Source organism: Echiichthys vipera (genome assembly GCF_963691815.1).
Source record: "Echiichthys vipera genome assembly, chromosome: 18".
NCBI lineage: Eukaryota > Metazoa > Chordata > Actinopteri > Perciformes > Trachinidae > Echiichthys > Echiichthys vipera.
Genome location: NC_139843.1, coordinates 1,852,424 through 1,877,227, shown reverse-complemented (window position 1 = coordinate 1,877,227; position 24,804 = coordinate 1,852,424). Strand labels below are relative to the sequence as shown.

The window sequence follows — 24,804 nt, the reverse complement described above, 5'->3', positions numbered from 1 at the left end:
AAATTTGCATATTAAACCCTGCTATTGCACAATGGCTGTTCTTGCCACCACACATTCTTCACAGTTTTTGTAATCTGGCCACATTCATCAGGCCTGGGCTTGTTACCGGTGATTTTGAGGTGTTTCGTGGGAGGAATGAGGTGTCTGACAGCGTATAAATAATATCGCAGCATCGCAGACCATCACTCTGGAAGCTCCACTTGAAGGTCGAGAAGCCTCTCAGACATCTCAGCGGATCTACAGAACGTCACCAGGTGAGGAGACAAAGACAGAGGGTGACAGAAACAGATGCATTTTATAATATTTAGAATTTTTTCAGTGTCAAACTTGTCTACAGGGATTTACTGCATTTCTAAGAACAGTAGACTTCATGGCTTTGTCTCATTTTGTCATTTTTTGTGTGTGTCTAGACACGAGTTGACTTCCAGTGTGTAAACCTGTCAACTCCAGAGGGTAACTTAAGCATTGACGGCTGTGTTGGCATTTTATTTTTTCAACAGGTTGGAGAAATGGCCTCAGACATGATCGTTCAGCAGTTTGTAGAGTCGGCCTCGGACCTCATGACCATCGCGGCCCTGGGTCGACCTTTCACCATAGGCATGCTCTATGATGCTCGGAGTGATGAACTGATCCCAGGTAAGTCCTGACTGAGAATCATCCCAATATATCTGCCAACTGTCACAGCATTGTTAATATAACTTATAAAGAAGTGAGACGATTTAACCGAACGTATGCAACATTTATAACTTGATAACTCTATAATGTAGTTGTGACTTTATTGGCCAATGATTGTAGGGATGCAGGATGTAATGGTGGCTGATATTCAGTATAGAGAGAACTAAATAACTTGGAGATCACAATGAGCTAAAGCTTTTAAACGTGGTTCTTCATTTAAAATTCAATAAAATTATTTGCAAAAGTAAACATGGCAATATCTGAGAGCAAACAAAGTATGTTCAGTACAGTAACAAAAATGCTTTAGGGCGCACTCACACTGTCCATCCGTACTGTGCCCAAGCACGTTCCACGGCTAAAGACTAGTTCGTTTGACCAGTGTGAGTGCAACCGTACCACGTCTAGGAGCGGCACGCTTGCCGTCCACGGCCCGTCTGGGAGAGGTGGGCTTTTGTAAAGCACGTTTGCACGTGTACGAGCACGAGCGTGCGCACGTGTACGAGCACGAGGCTTACGGCGGTTCTGAGGTCATTTCCTGTGCGCCTGTTGGGACGTAGAAAATAGAAGGAGGGACCATGCGCGGACATTTCAAACAATGGCGGTGAAAGGTTCACGTTGGTGTGATGCGGAGGTGGAGTGTTTACTGCAGATTTGGTCGATGAAAAGATTCAAAAACAGTCGACAAGACGCACAAAAACTTGAGGTCTACGGAAAGATCTGGAAACAAAGCCACGCATCGCCATGACGTCATCAATGCGTGTGACGTGTTACGGCGTGATGACGTATAGGCAGCAAGAAGCATTCTCCGAGGCCCAGGTAGTGTGAGTACAAACGGGCCTGGAGGGGGGGACAAGGACCCTAAAGCACGGGGCACGGGACGGAGGCACAGTGGGAGGGCGCTGCTCTATGAAACCCCTTCTCTGAATGGGGGTTGGTTTTCTTGTGAAATCACACATTTTTGAGCGTAGTTACTTTTGGTACTGAAGAAATCAGTGACATTACTGCAGTGTTACTTTGTCATTGTTGATGGTTGATGCACTCTTGCTACTTCCCCTTTCTCTTCTTGATTCCTTTAAAACAGTGACGACCATTAAGAGAAAACTCTTTTTAAGGGTGCCCTGATTACAACAGATACATATAAACAGTATAAACCGTACAAAAGTTTAAGTCCGGCGATAATGGACCCCATGGTATTTTTCGGCATGGAAATAAATCAAATGAGCCACGGAGACAGTTTTGTTCGCTGATCAACCATGAATAGAGAATCCCTGTAAAGATGCTAACAGCCCCAACAGGCTAACACTGATTAGCTTGTGGCAGTGCGCTGAAAGCCTCCAAAGAAGCATTTTTTTAACAACTAATGTTGCTCAAAATAGCACCAACCGCTTCAGTAGCATGATTAGGGTCCAGACACGTCAAACGAAGGACCAACAACTTTAGCAAGCCCAGCGTTTATTATTTAAAGGACGGTTTTGTAAGTCTGTGCTTTACCAGTAAGTCCATGTTGACTGGTAGTCCATGAAAGTAGATCACCAAATGCACTGGAGTTGAGTTCAAGGAGGCAGTTTTTCCTGGGCCCCCTAGTGGCAAGGATACAGCTGGCATGTGCCGACAATGGCTGTCCGTAGATCCGGTCCTGTTGTATAACGTTACCCATGCCCTCTATCCTGTAATTCTATTATTATTAATTTAGTTCCTTTCCATTAACGAATTCAGAAAAGGCTAAGGCAGGATAAGAACCTATAACATGAACGACCATGAGAGTTTCTGTCTTTATATCAACAATGATTTATCGTTTGCTTTTTTAGATAATTGATGTTTTCCCATTTCCATAGGTTTGACATTGTGGGATGCAAAAACTGTACAAGAGAACACAATCAAGAGCTCTCAGCCCTACAGTAAATTTAACATATCTGCGTCTGATACCATTGAATCCAAGTCCTCTCTGCTGAATGTTGAAGCTTCTCTCAAAGCCAGTTTCCTGAGTGGACTGATTGAAGTCGGAGGATCTGCCAAGTATCTGAATGATCAGAAGAAATACAAGAATCAGAGCAGAGTGACCTGTCAGTACAAAACCACCACCATGTTCAAGCAGTTGGCAGTGAATGACCTTAAAACCGCAAAGACCCAACAGATAGATGTTATCAAGAAGGGCTTGGCGACACATGTAGTCACAGGGATCCTCTACGGGGCAGATGCTTTCTTCGTGTTTGACAGTGAGAAGTTAGAAGCCAGCAAAGTTCAGAACGTCCAGGGCCACATGGAAGCCGTGATAAAGAAGATCCCGTCATTAAACATTGAGGGGTCAGTTGACCTTAAGATGACTGATGAAGAAAAAGCCCTCACCAATAAGTTCTCCTGCAAATTCTATGGAGACTTCATTCTTGATAGCAACCCTGCGACATTTAAAGACGCAGTTCAGACGTATGTTAAACTCCCAACGCTACTGGGAGAAAATAAAGAGAAAGTTGTTCCAATGAAAGTCTGGCTGATGCCGCTGAGGAACTTTGATCCCGAAGCCGCGGAGCTGATGAATGAGATCAGCATTGGATTAGTGAGGAAGATGCAGACTGCTCTAGAAGATTTAAAGGAAATGGAAATGAGATGCAACGATTGTCTGGAAGAGAAAGTGGCAGAGAAACTCCCACAAATTCGAAAAGAGTTGAGCTCCCTCAAAAAGTTGTGTGGTTACCATGTGACCAACATCAAGCAGGACATGGCGAAGAAACTTCCCTCCATCCGTGAAGGTAAAGAAGATGAGAGCTCATTAAAACAACTCTTTGAAGACAGAGACCAGTCACCATTCAGTCATGACAAACTCAGCAAGTGGCTGGATAGTAAAGAGAGACAAGTAAACGTAATCAGGTCCTGCTTAGATATCATGGAGGGAACAAAGATCGTCACAAGTCGCTCGCAGCTGGACAAAGAGGTCCTTTCCCCAGGTGTGGAGGACGCTCTGTGCTTTGTCTTCACCTCCCTGGACACTGCTGACCCCTGCCTTGATGAGATGGAAAACTACTTGGAAACATCTAACTCGGGGTGTGTCCTGAAAGATCCGTGGCACTACTCAAATGAGGTTTTGATCAAAATGAGAGAAAAGGCCCAAGAATTCCATGGTTTTGCCAAAGCACAACAGAACAACAGCAGATTCTGCTTCCTCATAGCAGCCGTTGAAAATGAGAAATACACCGGCGCCACCATCTACCATTACAAGAACGGCATTCTGGTCACTGAAGACTACTCAAAGCCTGAACTCCCTCCTGTGGAAACCATCACAGACAGAAAAGCTATGATGGCTTGTGAGTAATTTTCAATGCTCCTTTGAGTCCAAAAATATCCGGTAACACGAACTGTGCTTGATTTATAACACATTTGGTTTTGGTCTCTCCGTTAGATGCCTGTGATCTCAACCTGGACCCAAACACTGCAAACAGCTACCTAATTCTGTCCGAGGGGAACAAGAAGGCAACAGTCGGCGAGTGGCAGTCATATCCTGATCGCAGAGAGAGGTTTGATCACCCGCAGGTGTTGTGCAAGGAGGCGTTATCTGGACGCCATTACTGGGAGGTAGAGTGGAGTGACGGTTTTCCAGAATCTGTGTATCTTAGTGTTGTATATGGGGACTATCAAAGAAAAGGAAAAGGTCCAGACAGCGAATTTGGAAAAAATACCAGATCGTGGGCCTTCGGCAAATACTTAGGGACTTTTGTCAGGGTTCTTAACGCATATCATAACGGTAATGTGTGGGAAATAGGTTTCCCCTCTGGATGCAACAAGGTTGGGTTGTACCTGGACTGGCCTGCTGGCACTCTGTCCCTGTACAGAGTCTCCTCTAACACCCTGACTCACATGTACACCTTTCACACCAAATTCACCGAGCCTGTTTATCCGGGCATTTGGGCTGACAATAAAAAAAACTACGCATATCTGCTTCCATTTTAGTAAGGGGAGAGATGACTGATGCTTGGTCTGTTGATGGGGATATGGGTCTATATATAAAGTTTAATGGACAATCTACAACTCCATTTAAGCTTGAACATGCTTCACAAATTCAAAGCCACCAAGATGATTGATTATATATTGTAAAGTGACTATAAATGAGCGCTGAATAACAATGTTTTTTGACTTTTACCCAGAAGCATCGCACAGCTACATCGACTCGTTCCCATCCCAAATCATCGCACATGTTCTGTCACGATCCTTTGGCGTCACTCGTCACGGTCCTGTGCAGCTTTACACATATAATGCACGACGGTCCTGGTCGCTGTTTCAAACCCAGCGAACATGTTTACATCGTGAATTCAAACAAGTCTATGTGGTTATGTAAAGAGGGCCGTAACCTCCTGGTTAGGGTTTTGGAAAAGATCATGGGTGGGTTTAAAATAATTGCATTTGTAACATCATTACAGTTATGCACAAGACATGAACATGAAACCAACCGCAGCGTCCTGGGTGGGAGGGTTTGCTTGTTGATTTAACTAAATACAGCAGAACAATTACATTAAAAGGAACCACAAAACAAACACACGCACACACACAGACACACAAAAATGGCTGCTTCAGCTTTGGGACCAAGCGAGTCCACTAATTGATGCATAGTAAAGAATAAAGAATAAAACACATGTAATCACTTAAAAAGCAAAAACCTGAAGCATGTAAATACCAATATAGATGCTCATTACCATGGCAATGGTCAAAGCATTGATACATACCTATAGATACAAGGCTTAGGATACACAGTTTCTATAAATGCGCGCTAGTATGTTGAAATATTAATTCATAGATCATGTTAAAAAAAGCTTCTTTTGTTGGATATATCGTCTTGATTAGGTCTGGTTAGGTCAGGACAGGGGTCCGCAACCGCGGGCTCTTGGGCTGCACGCGGCTCTGCAGCCCCTCTTCAGCGGCTCCCTGTAGCTTTGCCAAAAAATTATATAAACAATGTGTAAATAACATGTTTTTATGCGCAGTGGACGAGGGAAAACATTTTATCTTGGAGTTCAAGGTGATATTGAAAAAATATTACGTGGAAATATGCGTCCTTGGTGCGTCCTTGGTGTGCGGCCCAGCGTCTTTCCCTGGGCTGATGTTGAGTTGGTGACCCGCACTGATGCTGGATAAACCCCCCAAAACATTAGCGAAGGAAACTCGTGTTTCATGGACGTATTAAGTTGCGTTCACATGATAATGGCTCACCTGTGTGCTTGATATCATCAAATCAAATCAAATCAACCTTTATTTCTATGGCGCTTTTCATACAGAAAAGTATTGCAAAGTGCCTCACAGAGATGTACAGAAAAAGAGACACACACACATATGTATACGTTCATACACACATTCAGATACAGACACACCGCCACGCAGACACACAGACACACACACTCACACCTACACAAACACTAGCTGTCACTACAGAGACATGGCCGGGCCGCAAAGACCTGAGGTACAGAGGAGTCTAGAGGAAGCTCCCTTTGGGGGGCCAACCACACCGGGAGAGATCCCAGTCCAAGGTCACAGGGAGCACCGCCACAGAGACCACCACCACAGAGACCCCCCCAACCCGGGCAGACAGGAGCCTCCGCACCAAAGTGCAGAGCCCTCTAGTCGCCCGGGCCGGGTCTGTCCACGGGAAAGCACCCCCCGCGGCCAGATCAGACAAAACTCCCAAACTGGCAGGCCCCCTGTGCTGAGATATGTGCTGGGAAATTAGCGAACAACCCACAATTTTAGGACAGGGAACAGTAACTTTATATAAACCTTTAAAAGCTGTGATATCAAATGTGTTTTGCGGCTCCGGACATATTTCATCTGCTGGAAGACGGGGCAACATGGCTCTTTGGATAGTAAAGGCTGCAGACCCCTGGGTGAGGACATAAGGGAGCTAAGGTGCCTCTTGCTTGATTTTATACATTTTATAAAGTATTTCTTCTGTTCTTTGTGTATTTTCTTTCTATAATACTTTGGTGTGTGGTTGTTTTTTTTATACTGTTCAAATGAGAAAGTCACTGTTGACGCCATTTTGTTGCAAACGTTGATGTTTAAAGACCTGATTTAATGTAATTCTCTTTGTACCCGTTCATGTTGATTCGATGCTCGGCCTTCTTCTCTAACTAGTTTGTGCTTTTGAGCAGTTTTCAGGGCATTTTACATCAGATATGTTTTTAATTGCAATGTTCTTTTCTCGTTCTTGATACCTAAAAAAAACCTAATTGCTTAAATCATTACGCAGTTGCTATGTCAACACTAGATGCTGAAATATAATCCACAGCTTGATAAAAACAAGAAAACAAAGTTGAGGCACAGTTAACACCATTTTGTTGTGAACATTGCTGAAGTAACGTCTGATTCCTGCGACACCTGTTGGATGTGTTGACCCTGTTCTTGAGCACAATATTCAATAAAGAGCAGACTTGACTTTACCACTGCGTGCTACTGCGTGCTACTTTATTTCCTGTAGTTGTCCTACTAAATATTTTGATCTTCATCATTTATAAGCATCCTTTCAACAACACTACAATGATAGGACATAAATCCTGAGAGGATATTATATTACCTTCCTTCCTCACAGTATTATGACACGGCCAACACAACCCCGGGTATTTTACTATAACCAAACAGGCGTACACTCGCGCCTAGGGCTACAGAGGCTTGGCTGCCCGTTCACACGTTTCAAAGGGGAACGATTCGGCTGCCAGGGGGTGAAGTGTGTGTGGGCTCACCTGCTTCTACGTCAACCTCCTTCAACGCCCGTCACTTGGTCAGCTCGCTCCTGACACTCAGTTATGTTCAGACTCCATTCGACAGTTCATTTTTAACACGTAGCACATGGACAAAACTTAAACAAATGTAATCGCACAAAAGAAAGGGAGCGCGGTCATGATCTCTCCTCAACGTACTGAGGGTCACTCTTCTCCGTGACTCCCCTCCACACCTGTCCTCGAACGCCCTCTGATAGCGTGCTCACACTGTCCTTTTGGCCGCGGTCAAAACCGGTTTTTCAGCTAAAGCCTAGTACCTTTAAGCAGTGTGAGCGCACCCGCTCCGCGCTCAGCTGCGGCCAGCGGACCGTCCACGGCACGCTTGAAAGAGGTGGGCTTTAGCGGAGCCGTTTGCACATGTACGAGCACGAGCGTGCGCACATGTACGAGCACGAGCGTGCACACGTGTGCGAGCACGAGCCCTACGGCAGTAGCGTTATGTCCGCCTGTTCCGACATGTAAAAAGAAGGAGGGACCATGCACGGACATTTCAAACAATGGCGGTGAAAGGTTCACGTTGGTGTGATGCGGAGGTGGAGTGTTTACTGCAGATTTGGTCGATGAAAAGATTCAAAAACAGTCGACAAGACGCACAAAAACTCCGAGGTCTACGGAAAGATCTGGAAACAAAGCCACGTATCGCCATGACGTCATCAATGCGTGTGACGTGTTACGGCGTGATGACGTATAGGCAGCAAGAAGCATTCTCCGAGGCCCAGGTAGTGTGAGTACAAATGGGGCTGGGGCGCGGGGGGAGAGGGAGGGGGGACAAGTACCCTAAAGTCCGGGTCTCGGTCCGGGAGGACAGTGTGATCACGCCCTTAATTACCCAGGCCGGATGGAACTAGGTAAGCCCACCCCCCCAGCCTCACAGCCAATCACAAGGTGTGTGTGTGCCGTGACCGTATCATTAGAACACAGATGAAGGTCATATCTGCTAAGCTGTCAAATGGCTTTTTAATGTAAAGGCCGCTGATTGAGATCAGGGAAAAGTGTGTATTTTAGTTTGTAACCAAATAAAATAAATTAAGATTTAGTGTAGGGCTCACAGGAAGCTTGAACCATCCCTGCCAGCTGGTGTGTTTAACGTTGGTGGAGCTGCTTGACAACATTTAAATGCAATACTACATTGAGGTTATGGACTTGGTAATGGACTTGTACTTATAAAGAGCCTTTCTAGTCTTCTGACGACTCAAGGTGCTTTCACAGTGTTGGTCACATTCACACTGATGCAGTGGACATCTACAGACCATCTAATCTCACCATTCACACCACATTTACACACCCATGTGCAGCACAAGGAGCAATTCACGGTTCAGTGTCTTGCCCAAGGACACTTGGACATGTGGCCGATCTCTCGAATGGAGGACGAACCACTCTGCCACTGAGGCACAGTCGCTCCTGTTAACTAGCAAGCCTCACGCACGACCTCAGATGTTGACCATTCTTTCAAAATATGCAACTCTCCGAAGCACAAAATTGGCAGAGTTGTGTCCTTCAGAAATGAGATGCTCTGCCGGTCTTAACATTATGCATGATGGTGTGGTGGTTAGCACTGTCGCCTCAAAGCGAGAGGGTTCCTGGTTTGAATCCCGGCTGGGGCCCTTCTGTGTGGAGTTTGCATGTTATCCCCGTGTCTGCGTGGGTTTTCTCCGGGTTCTCCGGTTTCCTCCCACAGTCCAAAGACGTGCAGGTGTTGGGTTCATTGATGACTCTAAATCACCCGTAGGTGTGAATGGTTGTCTGTCTCTGTTCGTCTCTATGTGTCCTGTGATAGACTGGCGTCCTGTCCAGGGTGGACCCCGCCTCACACCCGATGTCAGCTGGGATCGGCTCCAGCCCCCGCGACCCCGACAGGGACAAGAGGCTGAAGATGAATGAATGATTCATTCCATTCTTAAATCATTTACTTAGAAATGTTCCCTGGATTAGTTTCTCTCGTCAAGCATCGTACAGCATCCCTAACAGCAGTTACGTTCTTTTAACACGACCTTTAAGACGACATGGGTCCAACTCTTTATACATAGGCTTAACATCACAAAGCACCACCATCTTATCTTTCACCTGGTGAAGGCCGTGTGTAGACCAGCTCAGTTGTGCGGGAGTCTTTAAGTCTTGCTGACTTTCAGTGTCTGCTGTACTCCGTCCGTGTGATCCCCTGACACGCCTCCTGCAGACCTAATGTTTCCCTCTCTCAGAAATCATTTCTGCCTCTTAGCATTTTTTCATAATGCTTAATTTGTATCATCTGTCATGCACGAGGCAAGTGTGAGAAACTTTGCTTACTTTTGCCTACAAAGCTTTGCATGTTTGGTCCGGCCAGTAATGACTCCAGTCAAATTCATACATGCGGACATGCACGTTTATATTGTAGTAACAAGCAGGTCTAATAGATATTGCTAGAATAGAGATTGGTTATGTAGAAATATATATGAAATAATAAATTGGTAATTTAGTCTTCTTTTGTGTACATGTTGCATAATTGCTACGAATCAGTACTACTCATTGTTACTGGCTATTGATACACGTGCCTAGACGCGGTACGGTTGCACTCACACTTGTCAAAGGAACCAGACTTTACTATGTGTACTTTGGGCGCGGTACGGATGGACAGTGTGAGTGCGCCCTGAGTCTCTCTGACTCTTGTTCATGGACCAAAGGCGAGCTGGATCAGGTCTCTCCGGTCTCTCCAGAGGCAGCAGTTGTTGGAGTGAACTTGTGCAATGAACTGTCAGTTAACTTGGTCGTGTACAAAAGTATATGCAGGAGAGCTCTCGTCAATGTCAGCCTCACAGTGCGTGACAATGTTATTTCCTGGAAGTCGAAAAACGGGCAAAAAGGACAAAAGTACTCAATGTCTGATTATTATGACTTTAAGCCTCTAGGAAAGTGATCATTTCAACCATGAGATTCTCATCTCATCTCATCTTCAGCCTCTGATCCTGGATCGGGTCGCAGGGGCAGCAGCTCCAGCAGGGACCCCAAACTTCCCTTTCCCGGGCCACATTAACCAGCTCTAACTGGGGGATCCTGAGGCGTTCCCAGGCCAGTGTGGCGATCTAATCTCTCCACCTGGTCCTAGGTCTTCCCCGAGGCCTCCTCCCAGCTGGACGTGCCTGGAACACCTCCCTAGGGAGGCGCCCAGGGTTCATCCTTACCAGATGATCCTGAACCACCTCAACTGGCTCCTTTCAACGCAAAGGAGCAGCGGCTCTACTCCGAGTTCCTCACGGATGCTGAACTTCTCCCCCTCTCTCTAAGGGAGACTCCAGACCCCCTCCTGAGGAAACACATTTCACACGCTTGGACCTGGACCTGGACCTGGTTCTTTGGGTCCTGACCTGGACCTGGTTCTTTGGGTCCTGACCCAGCTTTCATGACCACAGGTGAGGGTAGGAACCAGGACTGAGCGGTAGATCCAGAGCTTTGTCTTCCTCAGCTCTCTGTTCATCACAACGGTGCGGTAGAGCGACTGCAGCACCGCCCCCGCTGCTCCGACTCTCCGGCCAAACTCACGCTCCATAGTCCCCTCACTCATGAACATGATCAATATCGTGAATATAGAGTGAAATTGAATAGATTAACTTTATGCATGTACTTCTTTCATGGCTGTGCTTATCAGAAATAACCCTTTAGCTTCTTTCACTAATATATTTGGTTTGCATGTGAAATGTTCATAAAGCTGCTGCTCACATGGCGTCTCTTCAGAGGGATCGTTGTGAATGTGTGTGTGTGTGTGTGTGTGGGAGGCGCCCAGGGTTCATAAGGATATTCTCGAGTGGAAGATGATCAGTGTCATGTGTCAAAGTTTGCTTTCCCACAAAAGTCACAAGCACATCCACCTCCGAATCCTCTCTTTTTCACCCCATAGTAAAACCATTTAATTTGTTCTTTGTTTCTTGTTATTTCTTAGGAGCCTCAGTCTCTCAGCACCGTCTCAGATCCAAGATTCACTAGATAACTTTAAATAAAGAGGTTCATGTTTGAAAGGGTCTCGTTAAACATAGACAGGGTTAAAGACGTTGGATTTACAAATACAGATGATTTGCTTAAAGATTATCCGTGTCACACCATCATGAAACAAAAGCGTGCTTTCCCACACTAACTCACCCTCAAACGCTTTCACACCTCATAATTATGACATTTCAAAACCAACAACATTTGTTTTTTCACACCTTAGTAAAATCATTAAATGTTCTATCAAAGTTTTCTCACAATGCAGGTCCACTGTATGTCTGTTATCAGAAGTCAGTGTGTATTAAGTTTAAGATGATGGGGAAGCTAAAGGGCAGCTAACATTAAAATGAACCTCAGCTCTCAGTGAAGCTCCCAGTCGAGCTCCTGCGACGCTTACCTGCAACTTAGTTAGGAGAAAAGAAAACATATTAATAACTCAAATCAAGGTAAAGCATCTTTCAGTCATTATGCAACAAACAGCTGCAATAAACCTCCTTTCACCGACTCTGAGCACTTTTAAAACTTTGATGTTCACCTCAGCTTTCTGCTCAATCTTTGCACTTTTAACGTCCGCACTGTTTTTATTATTCATTCATTCATTCATCTTCAACCGCTTATCCCGGGGTCGGGGTCGCGGGGGGTGCTGGAGCCGATCCCAGCTGACATTGGGCGTGAGGCGGGGTCTGTATGTTGTATGTCTGTGATGGGGGAAGCTAAAGGGCAGCTAACATTAACATGAACCTCGGCTCTCAGTGAAGCTCCCAGCCGAGCTCCTGTGACGCTAACTTGTAACATAGTTATGAAGATAAGAAAACATATTAATAACTCAAATCAAGGTAAACATCTTTCAGTCGTTATGCAACAAACAGCTGCAATAAACCTCCTGAAGATGTGAGACTTTCACCGACTCTGACCACTTTTAAAAACTTTATGTTCACCTTAGATTTCTGCTAAATCTCTGCACTTTTAACGTCAGCACTTTTTTAATTATTCATTCATTCATTCATCTTCAACCGCTTATCCCGGGGTCGGGGTCGCGGGGGGTGCTGGAGCCGATCCCAGCTGACATCGGGCGTGAGGCGGGGTCTGTATGTTGTATGTCTGTGATGGGGAAGCTAAAGGGAAACTAACATTAAAATGAACCTCAGCTCTCAGTGAAGCTCCCAGCCGAGCTCCTGCGACGCTTACCTGTAACATAGTTGGGAGAAAAGAAAACATATTAATAACTCAAATCAAGGTAAAGCATCTTTCAGTCGTTATGCAACAAACAGCTGCAATAAACCTCCTTTCACCGACTTTGAAAACCACACTGAACACTTCTATGTTCACCTCAGCTTTCTGCTAAATCTTTGCACTTTTAACGTCCGCACTGTTTTTATTCTTTGTCTTTCTGTAATGCATTTTAACTCATAAAAATAATAATAAATAAGTCATGTATTTAATCATTGCCTGCAATCTTGAATAACCAGGGGGATATGAATAGGGCCAGGCTCATTACTGGCTAGACATGCAAACTCTTTGCATGGTAAATTCAGCAGTGTGTGTAAGTAAGCCTCTGTTAGGCAATTAAAAATAAACCAAATTACCAAATTAACACGCAGACGGGTTCCAGCTATGCAGGAGCCTCGTAAGAGGAAGGAGGAGTCACGGGTTATTCACAGGATATAAGTAATATTGGAGCATCACAGACCATCACACTGGAAGCTCCAGTAAGAACTCAAGAAGACTCTCGCACTTCTCAGCTGATCTGCACAAACTTCACCAGGTGAGGACGAACTGGGTAGACACAGATAGAGGGTAATAACACAATATGTGCTTATTTTATATTAAGACTTTTACTGACTTATCAACTGGGATATGCTGTATCTGTCTCTCTCTCTTATCTCTGTTCTTACTGTGTCAAGGAGTATTGTTGACGCCCAGTGTTATAAACTCTAACACTGGTGCTTTTGAGTAGAGCCAGACTGATATACAGGTCGGCACAGACATATCGGTGTTGGCATATATGCAATGAAATTATTAGTTTTTACAGAACATATAATGCAGTAAGCCTTCGAGTGCCTTTGCAGAGTCATATTTGCACAATCCACTTAGAGCATGGGTGTCAAAGTGATCCAGTAAAGGGCAACTGTGGCTGCAACCAATCAAAAACACACCTGGTCAAACAACGGTGCGTCTTATATATGGACCAATATTGAGCCACAACAGGTCTCCAACTACGGTGAGCAGCCGCCGACTCTATTTCCCCCCGTAGAAGAAGTAACGCGCGGTTCATGTTGAGATATACGACTGTGTGAAGCGCGCCGTTTCATTTCCATGTGTGTGTTTGTGTAAAGAGCCCAAAATGGCTCCTGTTAAGAGACACGCTTACGACGCAGAGTTTACACTCAAGGCCATTAGTCACGCAGCAGAACACGGGAATAGAGCAGCAGCCAGAGAGTTGAACATGAACCAATCAATGGTGCTGAAGTGGAGGAAGCAACAAGACGACCTCCCCTGACTGTTTTGTTGACGTTCCCTTTAGCGCAGCTCCATCTAATGGATGCAGAATGTAACCCCAGCCTCCACTGTAGCGTCTGTTCTATGGGTGTCAAACTGATCCCGTAAGGAGTCGCTGTGGCTGCAGGTTTTCATTCCAACCAATCAAAAACACACCTGGTCCAACAAATCAACCGTGTGAAGACAGTTCAGGTGATTGAATAAGTCCAGTCAGGTGTGTTCTTGCTTGGTTGGAATGAAAACCTGCAGCCACAGCGACTCTTTACTGGATCAGTGTCAGACTTGTCTACAGGGGTTTACTGCATTTCTAAGAACAGTAGACTGTATATCAGTCTTTTACTTTTAGCGTCCTTTCTGTTTGATTTGCTTCCCAGTGTATAAAACTCTCCCTGACTTAGAAAATGTCTATTTTAATGCCAGTTCAAAAATCCCATATCAGCCGCCATATCAGTATCAGTCTCAATAATCCCGTATCAGTCGGGGCCCTAAAGAATTCACTTTTTACAACAGGTTGAAGAAATGGCCTCAGACCACATGAACGTTGCTGCCCTGGGTCGACCTTTCACCCTAGGGATGCTCTATGATGCTCGTAACGACGGGCTGATCCCAGGTGAGTCTTGACTGACAAATGTATCTGCCTGTGACAGCTGGGCTTAAAGGAGCGTTGAGATGCTTTTATAAAGTTGTAACACTATTTTAACCTAACCTATTCATGTATATTATAAAATGTCACTATACTCATGTCAAATATCAAATTTAGCAATGAATATAGTGGCTGTTTGAGGGGCTGCTGGCAGTATAAGAAGCTGCAAAATGCAGAAATCTAAATGACTACGGTTCGTTTTCTGTAACTTTATACAAACAAAATGATGTATGAGCTGCTTTTTCAGATAACTGATGTGTTTCAATTTGTACAGGTGTGACTTTATGGGACGCTCAAACTCTGCAAGATAACACAGTTGAAAGCCCCCAGCCCTACAGTAAATCCAAAATTACTTCATCTGATTCTCTGGAGGAAAAGTCCTCTCTGCTGGATATTGAGGCTTCTCTGCAGGCCAGTTTGATGTGCGGACTGTTTGAAGTTGGAGGATCTGCCAAGTATCTGAATGATCAGAAGAAATTCAAGAACCAGAGCAGGGTGACATTTCAGTACAAAGCTACCACCATGTTCAAGCAGTTGTCGGTGATCGACCTCGTAAATATTGACTCGCAACAGACAGATGTCATCAGCCAGGGCTTTGCGACACATGTAGTCACAGGGATCCTTTATGGGGCCAATGCTTTCTTTGTGTTTGACAGTGAGAAGTTAGAAGCCAGCAATGTTCAGACCATCCAGGGCAGCATGGAGGCTGTGATAAATAAGATCCCCTCCTTTGAGTTTGGGGGTAGTATCGGCATCGCACTGAGTGAAAAGGAAAAAGCCCTCACTGAGAAGTTCTCCTGCAAATTCTATGGAGACTTCATTCTTGATAGCAACCCTGCAACATTTAAAGAAGCAGTTCAGGCTTATGTAGAGCTTCCAAAGCTACTGGGGGAAAATGAAGAAAAGGCTGTTGCAGTGAAGGTCTGGCTGATGCCACTGAAGAGTTTGGATCCGAAAGCTGCTGAGCTCGTGGCTGAGATCAGCGTTGGACAGGTGAGGGAGATGCAGGATTCTCTAGAGGATTTAAGGGAAATGAGAATGAGATGCAACGACTGTCTGGCTGATAAGGTTGGGAAAAATTTCCGTCAGATTCAAGAACATTTGGGCACTTTCCAAAAATTGTGTGGTTACTATGAAACTAACCTCAAGCAGACCATAGCAAAAAACCTTCCTTCCATCCGCGAAGGTAAAGCAGACGAGAGCTCATTAAAACAACTGTTCGAAGACAGAGACAAGTCACCGTTCAGTCATGACAAACTTAGCAAGTGGCTGGACCGTAAAGAGAGGGAAATTAATGTCATCAGGCCCTGTGTAGATACCACAGAGGGGGTAAAGATCGTGCCGAATCGGTCAGAGCTGGACAGAGAGGTTCTTGCTTCAGGTTTAGACCACGCTCTGTGCTTTGTGTTCACCTCCCTGGACACTGCTGACCCCTGCCTTGATGTGATGACCAAATACTTGAACTCACCTACATCAGGATGTACCATGGAAGACCCGTGGTACGTCTCAGATGGGGTTTTAATCCAAATGAGGAAAAGAGCCAAAGTGTTTTATGAACTTGCCAAAGGACAAAAACACAACACGCGCTTGTGTTTCCTCATAGCAGCCATTGCAAATGAGAAATACGAAGGAGCAACCATCTACCATTACAAGGAAGGCATCCTAGTCAGTGAAGATTTTGCACAGCCTGAACTCCCTCCTGTGGAAACCATCACAGACAGAACAGCTATGATGTGGTGTAAGTCATTGTTTGAGTCAAAATTCACTGTATGAATAACTGTTTGTCATCTGCATATCTTATAATATTTGTTATTTTGGCCTCTCAATTAGATGCCTGTGATCTCACCCTGGACCCAAACAGTGCAAACAAGTTCCTTATTCTGTCCGAGGGATTCAAGAAGGCAACAGTTGGAGCAGCGCAGAAATATCCTCATCACCCAGAGAGGTTCGATGAGCACACTCAGGTGTTGTGCAAAGAAGGGTTATCTGGACGCCATTACTGGGAGGTAGAGTGGAGTGATACCGCTAAGGAATCCATTTACGTTGCTGTGGCGTACAAGGGAATTAATAGAAAAGCAGACGATTCAAAGTATGAGTTTGGGGAAAACACCAGATCGTGGGCTTTTGGCAAACATTTATCCTCTGAGAGTCCTTATATCAGTGCATGGCATAATGGAAAGGTGTGGCAGGGTCCTGTTCCTGCTGCTGGCTACAAAACAGTCGGGGTGTATCTGGACTGGCCTGCTGGCATTCTGTCCTTCTACAGGGTGACCTCTAACACGCTGAGTCACATCTACACCTTTCGCAACAAGTTCACAGAGCCTGTTTATCCAGGCCTCTGGGCTTGGTATACATCCAACTCTGCATACCTGCGTCCGTTTTAATAGGGCAGATGATGGAGACCTTTAGGATTCTTGGTCCGTTAATGGGGATATTGGTTTAAAGCACAACTTGACACCCCATTTAAGCTTAGCATGCTTCACAAATTGAAAAAACTGCATTCAAAACTCTTAAGGACCAGGATGATTGATGTAATAGAGGAATTACATTTGCAAGTTTCTCTTAATCAGTCCATGTCGATACGATGCACAGCCAACAGGTTTGTGTTTACATTAAGTTAAAACTTTCATTGATTGGTACATTAGATATATTTGCTTTATAGTTTTAGTTTCTACTCTTATTCCTGATACTTAAATATATATAATGCTTATACTGATACACAATTCCTATATCAACACTGCATGTTGAAATATAAAGCAATAGCTCATCTAAAAGGGAAATCAAGGTTAACTTGTTGGATTTATCGTCATAGTTACGCTGGGACACAAGGTAGCTTAAGTGCCTATGGCTTAATTTAAGAGTTAAGAGTTATCTTCAGAAAACAAGTTACGTAAGTCATTTAGTTTTACTTAGAGAAGCTCTGCTGATGTGTTTTAAGGGCTAGTCCGTACCCTAACCACGGGTTAGCTTCCTTTACGGTTCTGAGAGTCGCTGTTGACGCTGCTGACATTTATAGAGCTCACTAAATGCACAGTTGTCTAAATCAGTCGATACTGATTCAGTGCACAGTCGCCTTCTCCTCAAACAGGAGGGAAATCAAGGTTAACTTGTATTTTTGTTTTGTTGGATTTATCGTCATAGTTACGCTGGGACACAAGGTAGCTTAAGTGCCTATGGCTTAATTTAAGAGTTAAGAGTTATCTTCAGAAAACAAGATACGTAAATCATTTAGTTTTACTTAGCGAACCTCTGCTGATGTGTTTTAAGGGCTAGTCCGTACCCTAACCACGGGTTAGCTTCCTTTACGGTTCTGAGAGTCGCTGTTAACGCTGCTGACATTATAGAGCTCACTAAATGCACAGTTGTCTATATCAGTCGCCTTCTCCTCAAACCGATTTGTTTGGCAGTTTAAACTTTTATTGCTTGGCAGATTAAATTCTGTTGTTGATGTAACTTTTATTCAATCTTCCAACCCACTGGCTCTCGTCATTTTAGCTCCCTAAGGGGGTCTCGCAAGCAGATAAACTTCCTCTTCTGAGTGGCTGTCATTGTTAACGTCCGGTTGGAGACTTTAGACACATGAATGGAGTTGTAGTCAAGAGTCTGCATCTCTATAAACTGATACCTGCATTTGTATTCAGATGAATAATAACAAAAAGCTAAATCATCTCCAGACAGCAGCCAGTGGGTTCAGTAGTTGCATGATAGCTAATGCATTACACCTCTTTTGCTAACCACATGGACTCTTTACATGCCTGCAACCAAAGATGCACAATTGCTATGTCAACACTATATGTTGAAATATAACCCTTTGCTCATATAGATAAGATATAAAGTCACTGTTAACACCATTTTGTTGCAAACATTGCTGATCTTGACGGAGCTAAAGTAACGTCAGATTCCTGTGATTCTGCAACACCTGTTGGATTTGTTGACCCTGTTCTTGAGCACAATATTCAATAAACTGGAGAACTGGCTTTACCACTGTGTGATGCTGTTTCATTTCAAAGTTGAGCGTACTAAATGTATACAGTGCCTATAGAAAGTCATGATACCCTTCTGCTATAGTCACTTTTGTTTTACAGCCTGAAAATAATACATAAAAAACATTTTTCCTTACAACCTTCCAGTGATTGATAAAAAACTACAATAGCAGGGTTGGAAAAGTGATGAGTCCCCAGATGTGACACTTTGTGGTGGCACCTTTTGCTTGAATCACAGCCATCAGTCTGTTTGGATCTGTCTCTACCAGCTTCGTGCTCCTAGATTGGAAATATTTCCCCGTGTTTCCTGCAGAACTGTTTGAGTTCAGTCAAATTCTGTGGTGACCACTCCAGGACATGTGTCTCAAACTGATCCAGTAAAGAGTCGCTGTGGCTGCAGGTTTTCATTCCAACCAATCAAAAACACACCTGGTCCAACAAATCAACTGTGTGAAGACAGTTCAGGTGATTGAATGAGTCGAATCAGGTGTGTTCTTGCTTGGTTGGAATGAAAACCTGCAGCCACAGCGACTCTTTACTGGATCAGTTTGACACCCCTGCTCTAGGACAGGGATGTCAAAGTCAAACACATCAGAGGCCAAAAAAACAAATTTACTACAAGCCGAGGGCCGGACTGGTTCAATACTTATTAAAACACATTAAAATGATGCATTTAACCTGTTGAACCAAGACCTAACACAGTGTACCCTATTTTATTTAATGATTAAGTTAATAATCCAGTGCTGTTGTATAGAGTGATATAGTCTGGTCAGTAATTTCAGGTGACACATTTTTCAACAGGCAAACAGCAAAAAATAAAACATGTTCCTTAATATCAAGATAAAGACGCACAGCTTTGTGAACATGTGCTTCAAACCCCCTGTGCTCATCGTCCACCTTCAGTTAAGCCGTTATTGGGGGGGGGGGGCTGAAAGTTGACATCTGCACTGAATGCTGATGAATAATGAACTTGCGGCGCTGCAGTGAGTTTGCGGGCTACCGTTGCATTGTGGGTAATGTAGTTGTGGTGCGTGAAAACACCAGCAGGCGGCTGTGGCGTGCGGGCCGGTTCTAATACTAATCAAATATCATCCCGGGGACCGACATCATTCATTCGCGGGCTGGATCTGGCCCCAGGGGCTTGACTTTGACACCCATGCTCTAGGACATTCACCGTCCTGTCCTTTATCCACCGTGTTGTTTTTATGGCGGTGTGTTTTGGGTCATTTTCATACTGAAAGGTGAACCTCCTGCAGGTTTTCCTGAATAATTTGGGTTAATTGGTAGCATCCATTTTCCCTTCAATCCTGACCAACTGCCCAGTCCCTGCTGAAGACAAACGAGCCCCCAACATAATGCTGCCACCACCAGGCTTCACTGTAGGGATGGTGTGTTTTGGGTGGTGTGGTGTGCTTGGTTTCTGACAAACATGAGATTCATAACTGGCTGTAAACCCCTCACACATCACTGTGCATCGTACTCTCTCACAAACTGGTCTTCACTTTCCACGCACAGAACCACTCACTGGTGTCTGTTTATCTATAAATCCATTATCGGACCGCTCCCCTCTTGTTTATCAATGTATCTGGTAGAGAAACAGTCCGATCGCAGCCTCAGGTCCCTGGACTTCATCTCGTTTGCCGTCCCGTCAGTCCGTACTGAACTGGGCAACAAGGCATTTTCCTACGCTGCACCTGCGACCTGGAACCAGCTCCAGCAGAGGCTGAAGCTGCACCTGAGACCTGGAACCAGCTCCAGCAGAGGCTGAAGCTGCACCTGAGACCTGGAACCAGCTCCAGCAGAGGCTGAAGCTGCACCTGAGACCTGGAACCAGCTCCAGCAGAGGCTGAAGCTGCACCTGAGACCTGGAACCAGCTCCAGCAGAGGCTGAAGCTGTCCAGCTTTACTTCTTTAGGAGACTTCAAACTGCTGTTGAGACAGTGTGTGGGGGTCTGCACGTGTACATAACTTAACTTGTTCTTTGCCCTTTGCAGTTTGTACTGTTTGTGTTGTGTGTTGTGTCTCCTGTGTGTTCAGTTAGTCTGTAACTTTGTGTTTTGCTGCTGCCGACCTGAACAGGTCTCTCTTGCAAATGAGATCCTGGGTCTCAGTGAGATTTGACCTGAATAAATAAAGGTTCATAAAAATAAAAAACATAGAGCTTGGAGTTCAATTTCGGTCTCATCTGACCAATATGTTTTTTGGCATACTGTAGATGAGACTCAGTGTGACACTTGTTCAGAAGAGGCTTCTTTCTCTCCACCCTGTCACACATGTAGAGCTTGTGAAATTGTTGTCACATGCACGGATCGACCAAGCTCTGCCATTAAGACTTTTAACTCCTTCAAGGTCACCGTGGGCCTCTTGGTAGCTTCCCTGATCAATCTTTTCCTGGCTCGGTCCTCCAGTTTGGAGGTGCAGCCCGATCTAGGCCAGGTCAGGGTGGATCCATATGCCTTCCACTTCTGGACAATACTCTGAACGGTTCAACACGTTTTAAGCATATTCCCAGACTGTCCTGAAGCATTTGTTGTTGTTGTTATTTGTGATACTTTCACAAGGAAAATGGAGAAAGTGATGGAAAATAGATATAAGAGCAATTGTAATAGCTTCTTTGTTTACTCATATTACACGCTGTACATGTCCACTTTGACATGCAAACGAGTTGGTCTGTGTGTGTGTGTGTGTGTGTGTGTGTGAGTGAGCTTATCAACTACCCTTACGTTAGACTACCTGTAAGCTACATCCATAATAATGTTCGTGTTCCTTCTCAAGACAGACCTGTACAAACATATGCCTTATAAACATACACAAGCATATCTTAAAGGACAAGTCAGGCTGTGTTGGTGCTAAATCAGGCATAAGCATAGAAGAAGTAAGTCCACACGGTAAAATGTTCAACTCAGGTCTGTATTTATTTATTTCTTTCAAACGTATCCAACAGCTGTTAAAGTAGATGCTGAACCAGAGCCAGACAGACAGCAATCATGATGTTTACATACTGATAAAAGCTGCAATGAGACTTCACCCAGCTTCTATAAAAGCTAGGGAGCAGCAGAGGTATCCTGAGTGGTACGCAATACTTATATAAGAAGCGAGAAGTAGTTTTTTTGTTACTTTACCCCGATGAATGAAACCCAGTGATAGTAAGGGAATAGAACAATTGCTAAATCAAACAATGGACAAGAATATCTTACCACAATTAACATATATTCATCATGGTCAGCTTAGTTAAGGTCCATGCTTTGAAGCAAGACGTTGTCTATAGCAGATTTAACACAAACGCTGCATTAAAAGATATTTAAAGCATTAAAAGTTACATTAGGTTAAATTAAGTCTGTTTCTAATACATATGTTAAATTACTCTGCATGCTAATCCAACATACTGACATACAGTGTCATCCCACATGTGTTTTCCATATTCATGTTTAGATGTCAAAGCAAACAGAAATAGGCAGTATATGCGAAACTTTCATGTCATGGAAGTACTTTGTTTTTATTTTGAAAAGGTGTTTTTAAGCACAAACTGTTTTGAGAAGCAGTCTGCACATAATCAACACCAATAAAGCTATTTTAATAGGGATCACTGACGTTGACATGACTTTGATTGACATATCAGAAAAAAAGAAACTTAGCTCTGCAATGTGAGGGGAATTCATAGGCGGTACAAACCGGAGCGATCTGTATCCCCGGACTGCCAGAATTCAGATTCTGATGCACGTCCAGATAGAAGAAAGAAAACGTATCTCTCCAAAACAATTTTGAAGGTTAGTAGCCTTTGCGGAGTATTGGAAACTCTGGTACTATGTTTCAAAGTAGTCTGACCTTTCCGTTGGCAGTTATTTTACCAATAGCAAAGGCTGGATAAACAGGTTCATTGAATTTAAACTGGAAGGTGTAAATGTGTTCCACCCTAGAGTTAGAGATCACTGTGTAGTAAGACAGAGTGCCAGCTCTCCAGTCGAGATAAATTCCTAGTCGTTGAGTTCGCAGAGGCGGCACAGTGACCAGGTTGATTTTTTCATGAAACACTACATTGGGTCCACCTTTGGGATTATGTTTTAAAGCCCAGCTGCACTGATTGTACCCAATTAGGACGTTTGATATTCCTTTCCTTGGGATTCTTATATATGAGACACCTGCACAAACGTGTCCCGTGTACTCCACCTCCCAGTAATAGCACCCAGTCAGCCCCTCTTTGCACAACAGCTGCCAAGGAAGCTCGAACCTCAATGGGTTATCTGGTTTTTTCTTCAGTTTTCCAGACTCTGCAAATTTGTTGTCGTCAGAAAGAGCGATACCGTTGTGTGCTGTGTCTGGGTCGAACGTGAGGTCGCAGGCATCTGATGGAAAGACAAAGACATTATGTTACGAGACATCATCATCACTCAAACTACATTGTATGATACAATGTTTTCCTATAATGATTATATTCGTATCTGGCATATTATATTATTTCTAAATTTTGAAGAGCAAGGCAGGAAGTCGTGTAGACGACATACAGCAGGACCAAATGCAAGCCTGTTTTCAGTGACAGGGAACAGGAAATGTGGTAAATAAGGGTGTGGAAGCATCTATCATATGAGGGATAGGGAAACAGGAGTTAAGGGCGGTGCAGGAAGGGCAACTCGTGGACAGATGGGGAATGACAGGAAGAAACAGAATAGGAACTAGGGGAAAGAAGAAAGGGACACAGGGCCGGTGTCACCATGACATGATCTGTGGTTTGCTAGCAAATAACACCTGAAGTTAGGATATGTACTTACACCAGAGTAAATCACTTCTGTCTTTGATAGTTCCCACACGAGGCAGGCGAGAAAATGTATAGTCCTGAGTCATCAGGCTGCCCTCCTTGTAGTGGTAGATGGTTGCTCCTTCGTATTTCTGATTTCTTATGGCGGCTACAAGGAAACGGACATTCCTGCTGTCCTTCATGGTGTTCGTGGCATTCTCAAAAAATTCTTCAGCTTTTCTTTTCATTCTGATGATCACACGAGTGTCGAAACACCAAGCTTTTTCAGTAGATGGCACAGTCTCCCTGATACTGTCTGGGTCAGGTAACTCCAAAGTGTCAGACAAGTTTTTAAGGTAGTAATCATTGGGTTCCAGGGAGGTGAAAACAAAGCACACGGCATGTTTTACATCTGGGGCAAGGACCTCTCTATCCAACTCTGTCTTATTTGAGACCACTTTAATCTGTGTTTCCTCCATCATGTCCACGCAGATCTTTAAGGCACCGATTTCTCTCTCGATAATATCCAGCCATGTCTTAACACTTTGATCACGGAACGCTGACTTGGCCCTCTCTGCAATGATGTTCTCCAACGTGTTCTCGTCATCTATACCTGCCCGAATCTGTGGAAGCCTTACCGCAATTCTCTTTTGTATAGTAAGAATGTAATCCCTAAATATCTGTTGGAAGTTGCTAACCCTGTCATGAAGCAATGGAAACTGTTTCACAATTTTGTTATCCAGGGCATCATTGGATCTCCTCTTCAGTTCATGCAACTCTTCTAGAAAAGTGTGAATATTTCTCACTCTGCCAACAGAGATCTCACGGACCAGCTGTTTGGCTTTAGAATCAAATTTACTCAAGGGTACCAGCCAGACCTTCATTGGAACCCCTTCGTATCCATCTGATCCAAGAATCTCTGGAAGTTTCTGGTAGGTCATCACTGCATCTTCAAAAGTTGTAGGGAGGCTTTCAAGGATGAAGTCCCCATGAAACTTGCAGGAGAGATTGCTGGCCAGAGTTTTTTCTTCATCAGTTAGTTTGACAGAACCGAACCCCTCGATAGAAACAGTAGGAATCTTCTTTATCACAGCTTCCATTTTACCCTCGATGTCCTGAAGGTTGCTATCCTCTGACTTGTCACTGTCAAATACAAAGAAAGCATTTGCGCCATAAAGGATGCCTGTGACTACGTGTGTGGCTAAGCCACTCTCAGTGACAGCTGTTTGTTGCACCACGGTTCCAGGAGGTGCTTTGAATTGTTGATAAGTGGTGGTAGCTTTGTACTTTAGTGTAACTCTGCTCTGATTCTTGTATTTTTTGGTATTGTTGAGATACTTGGCAGACCCCCCAACTTCAACCAGACCGCCCAGGAAACTGACTCCCAGGGAAGCTTCAATATCCATCAGATCAGACTTGGATTTAATTGAATCTGAGGCAACAATTTTGAATTCACTGCTGGGATTTTGTTCACTTGATGTGTACTGTTTTAGAGTTTCATCACCAAACAAAGAGAAACCTGAAGAAAAGACAAAAAGCCATTTAGTTAAAACGCCA

At 44.2% G+C, this 24,804-nt stretch overlaps 2 protein-coding genes across 2 annotated transcripts; both read left to right on the top strand.

Moving 5' to 3' along the window:
- Window positions 1-163: 163 nt before the first annotated feature.
- LOC310961028 (neoverrucotoxin subunit beta-like) lies at window positions 164-7,088 on the top strand. The gene is made up of 4 exons (XM_083932941.1): window positions 164-254; window positions 501-636; window positions 2,511-3,974; window positions 4,070-7,088. Exons 2-4 carry the CDS (start codon window positions 510-512, stop codon window positions 4,615-4,617), a joined length of 2,139 nt encoding a protein of 712 aa, XP_083789067.1. The 5' UTR covers window positions 164-254; window positions 501-509; the 3' UTR covers window positions 4,618-7,088.
- LOC310961370 (stonustoxin subunit beta-like) lies at window positions 6,504-16,916 on the top strand (the record flags this gene model as incomplete). The annotated part of the gene is made up of 4 exons (XM_083933403.1): window positions 6,504-6,539; window positions 14,400-14,499; window positions 14,807-16,270; window positions 16,363-16,916. 4 exons carry the CDS (start codon window positions 6,504-6,506, stop codon window positions 16,914-16,916), a joined length of 2,154 nt encoding a protein of 717 aa, XP_083789529.1.
- Window positions 16,917-24,804: the final 7,888 nt, after the last annotated feature.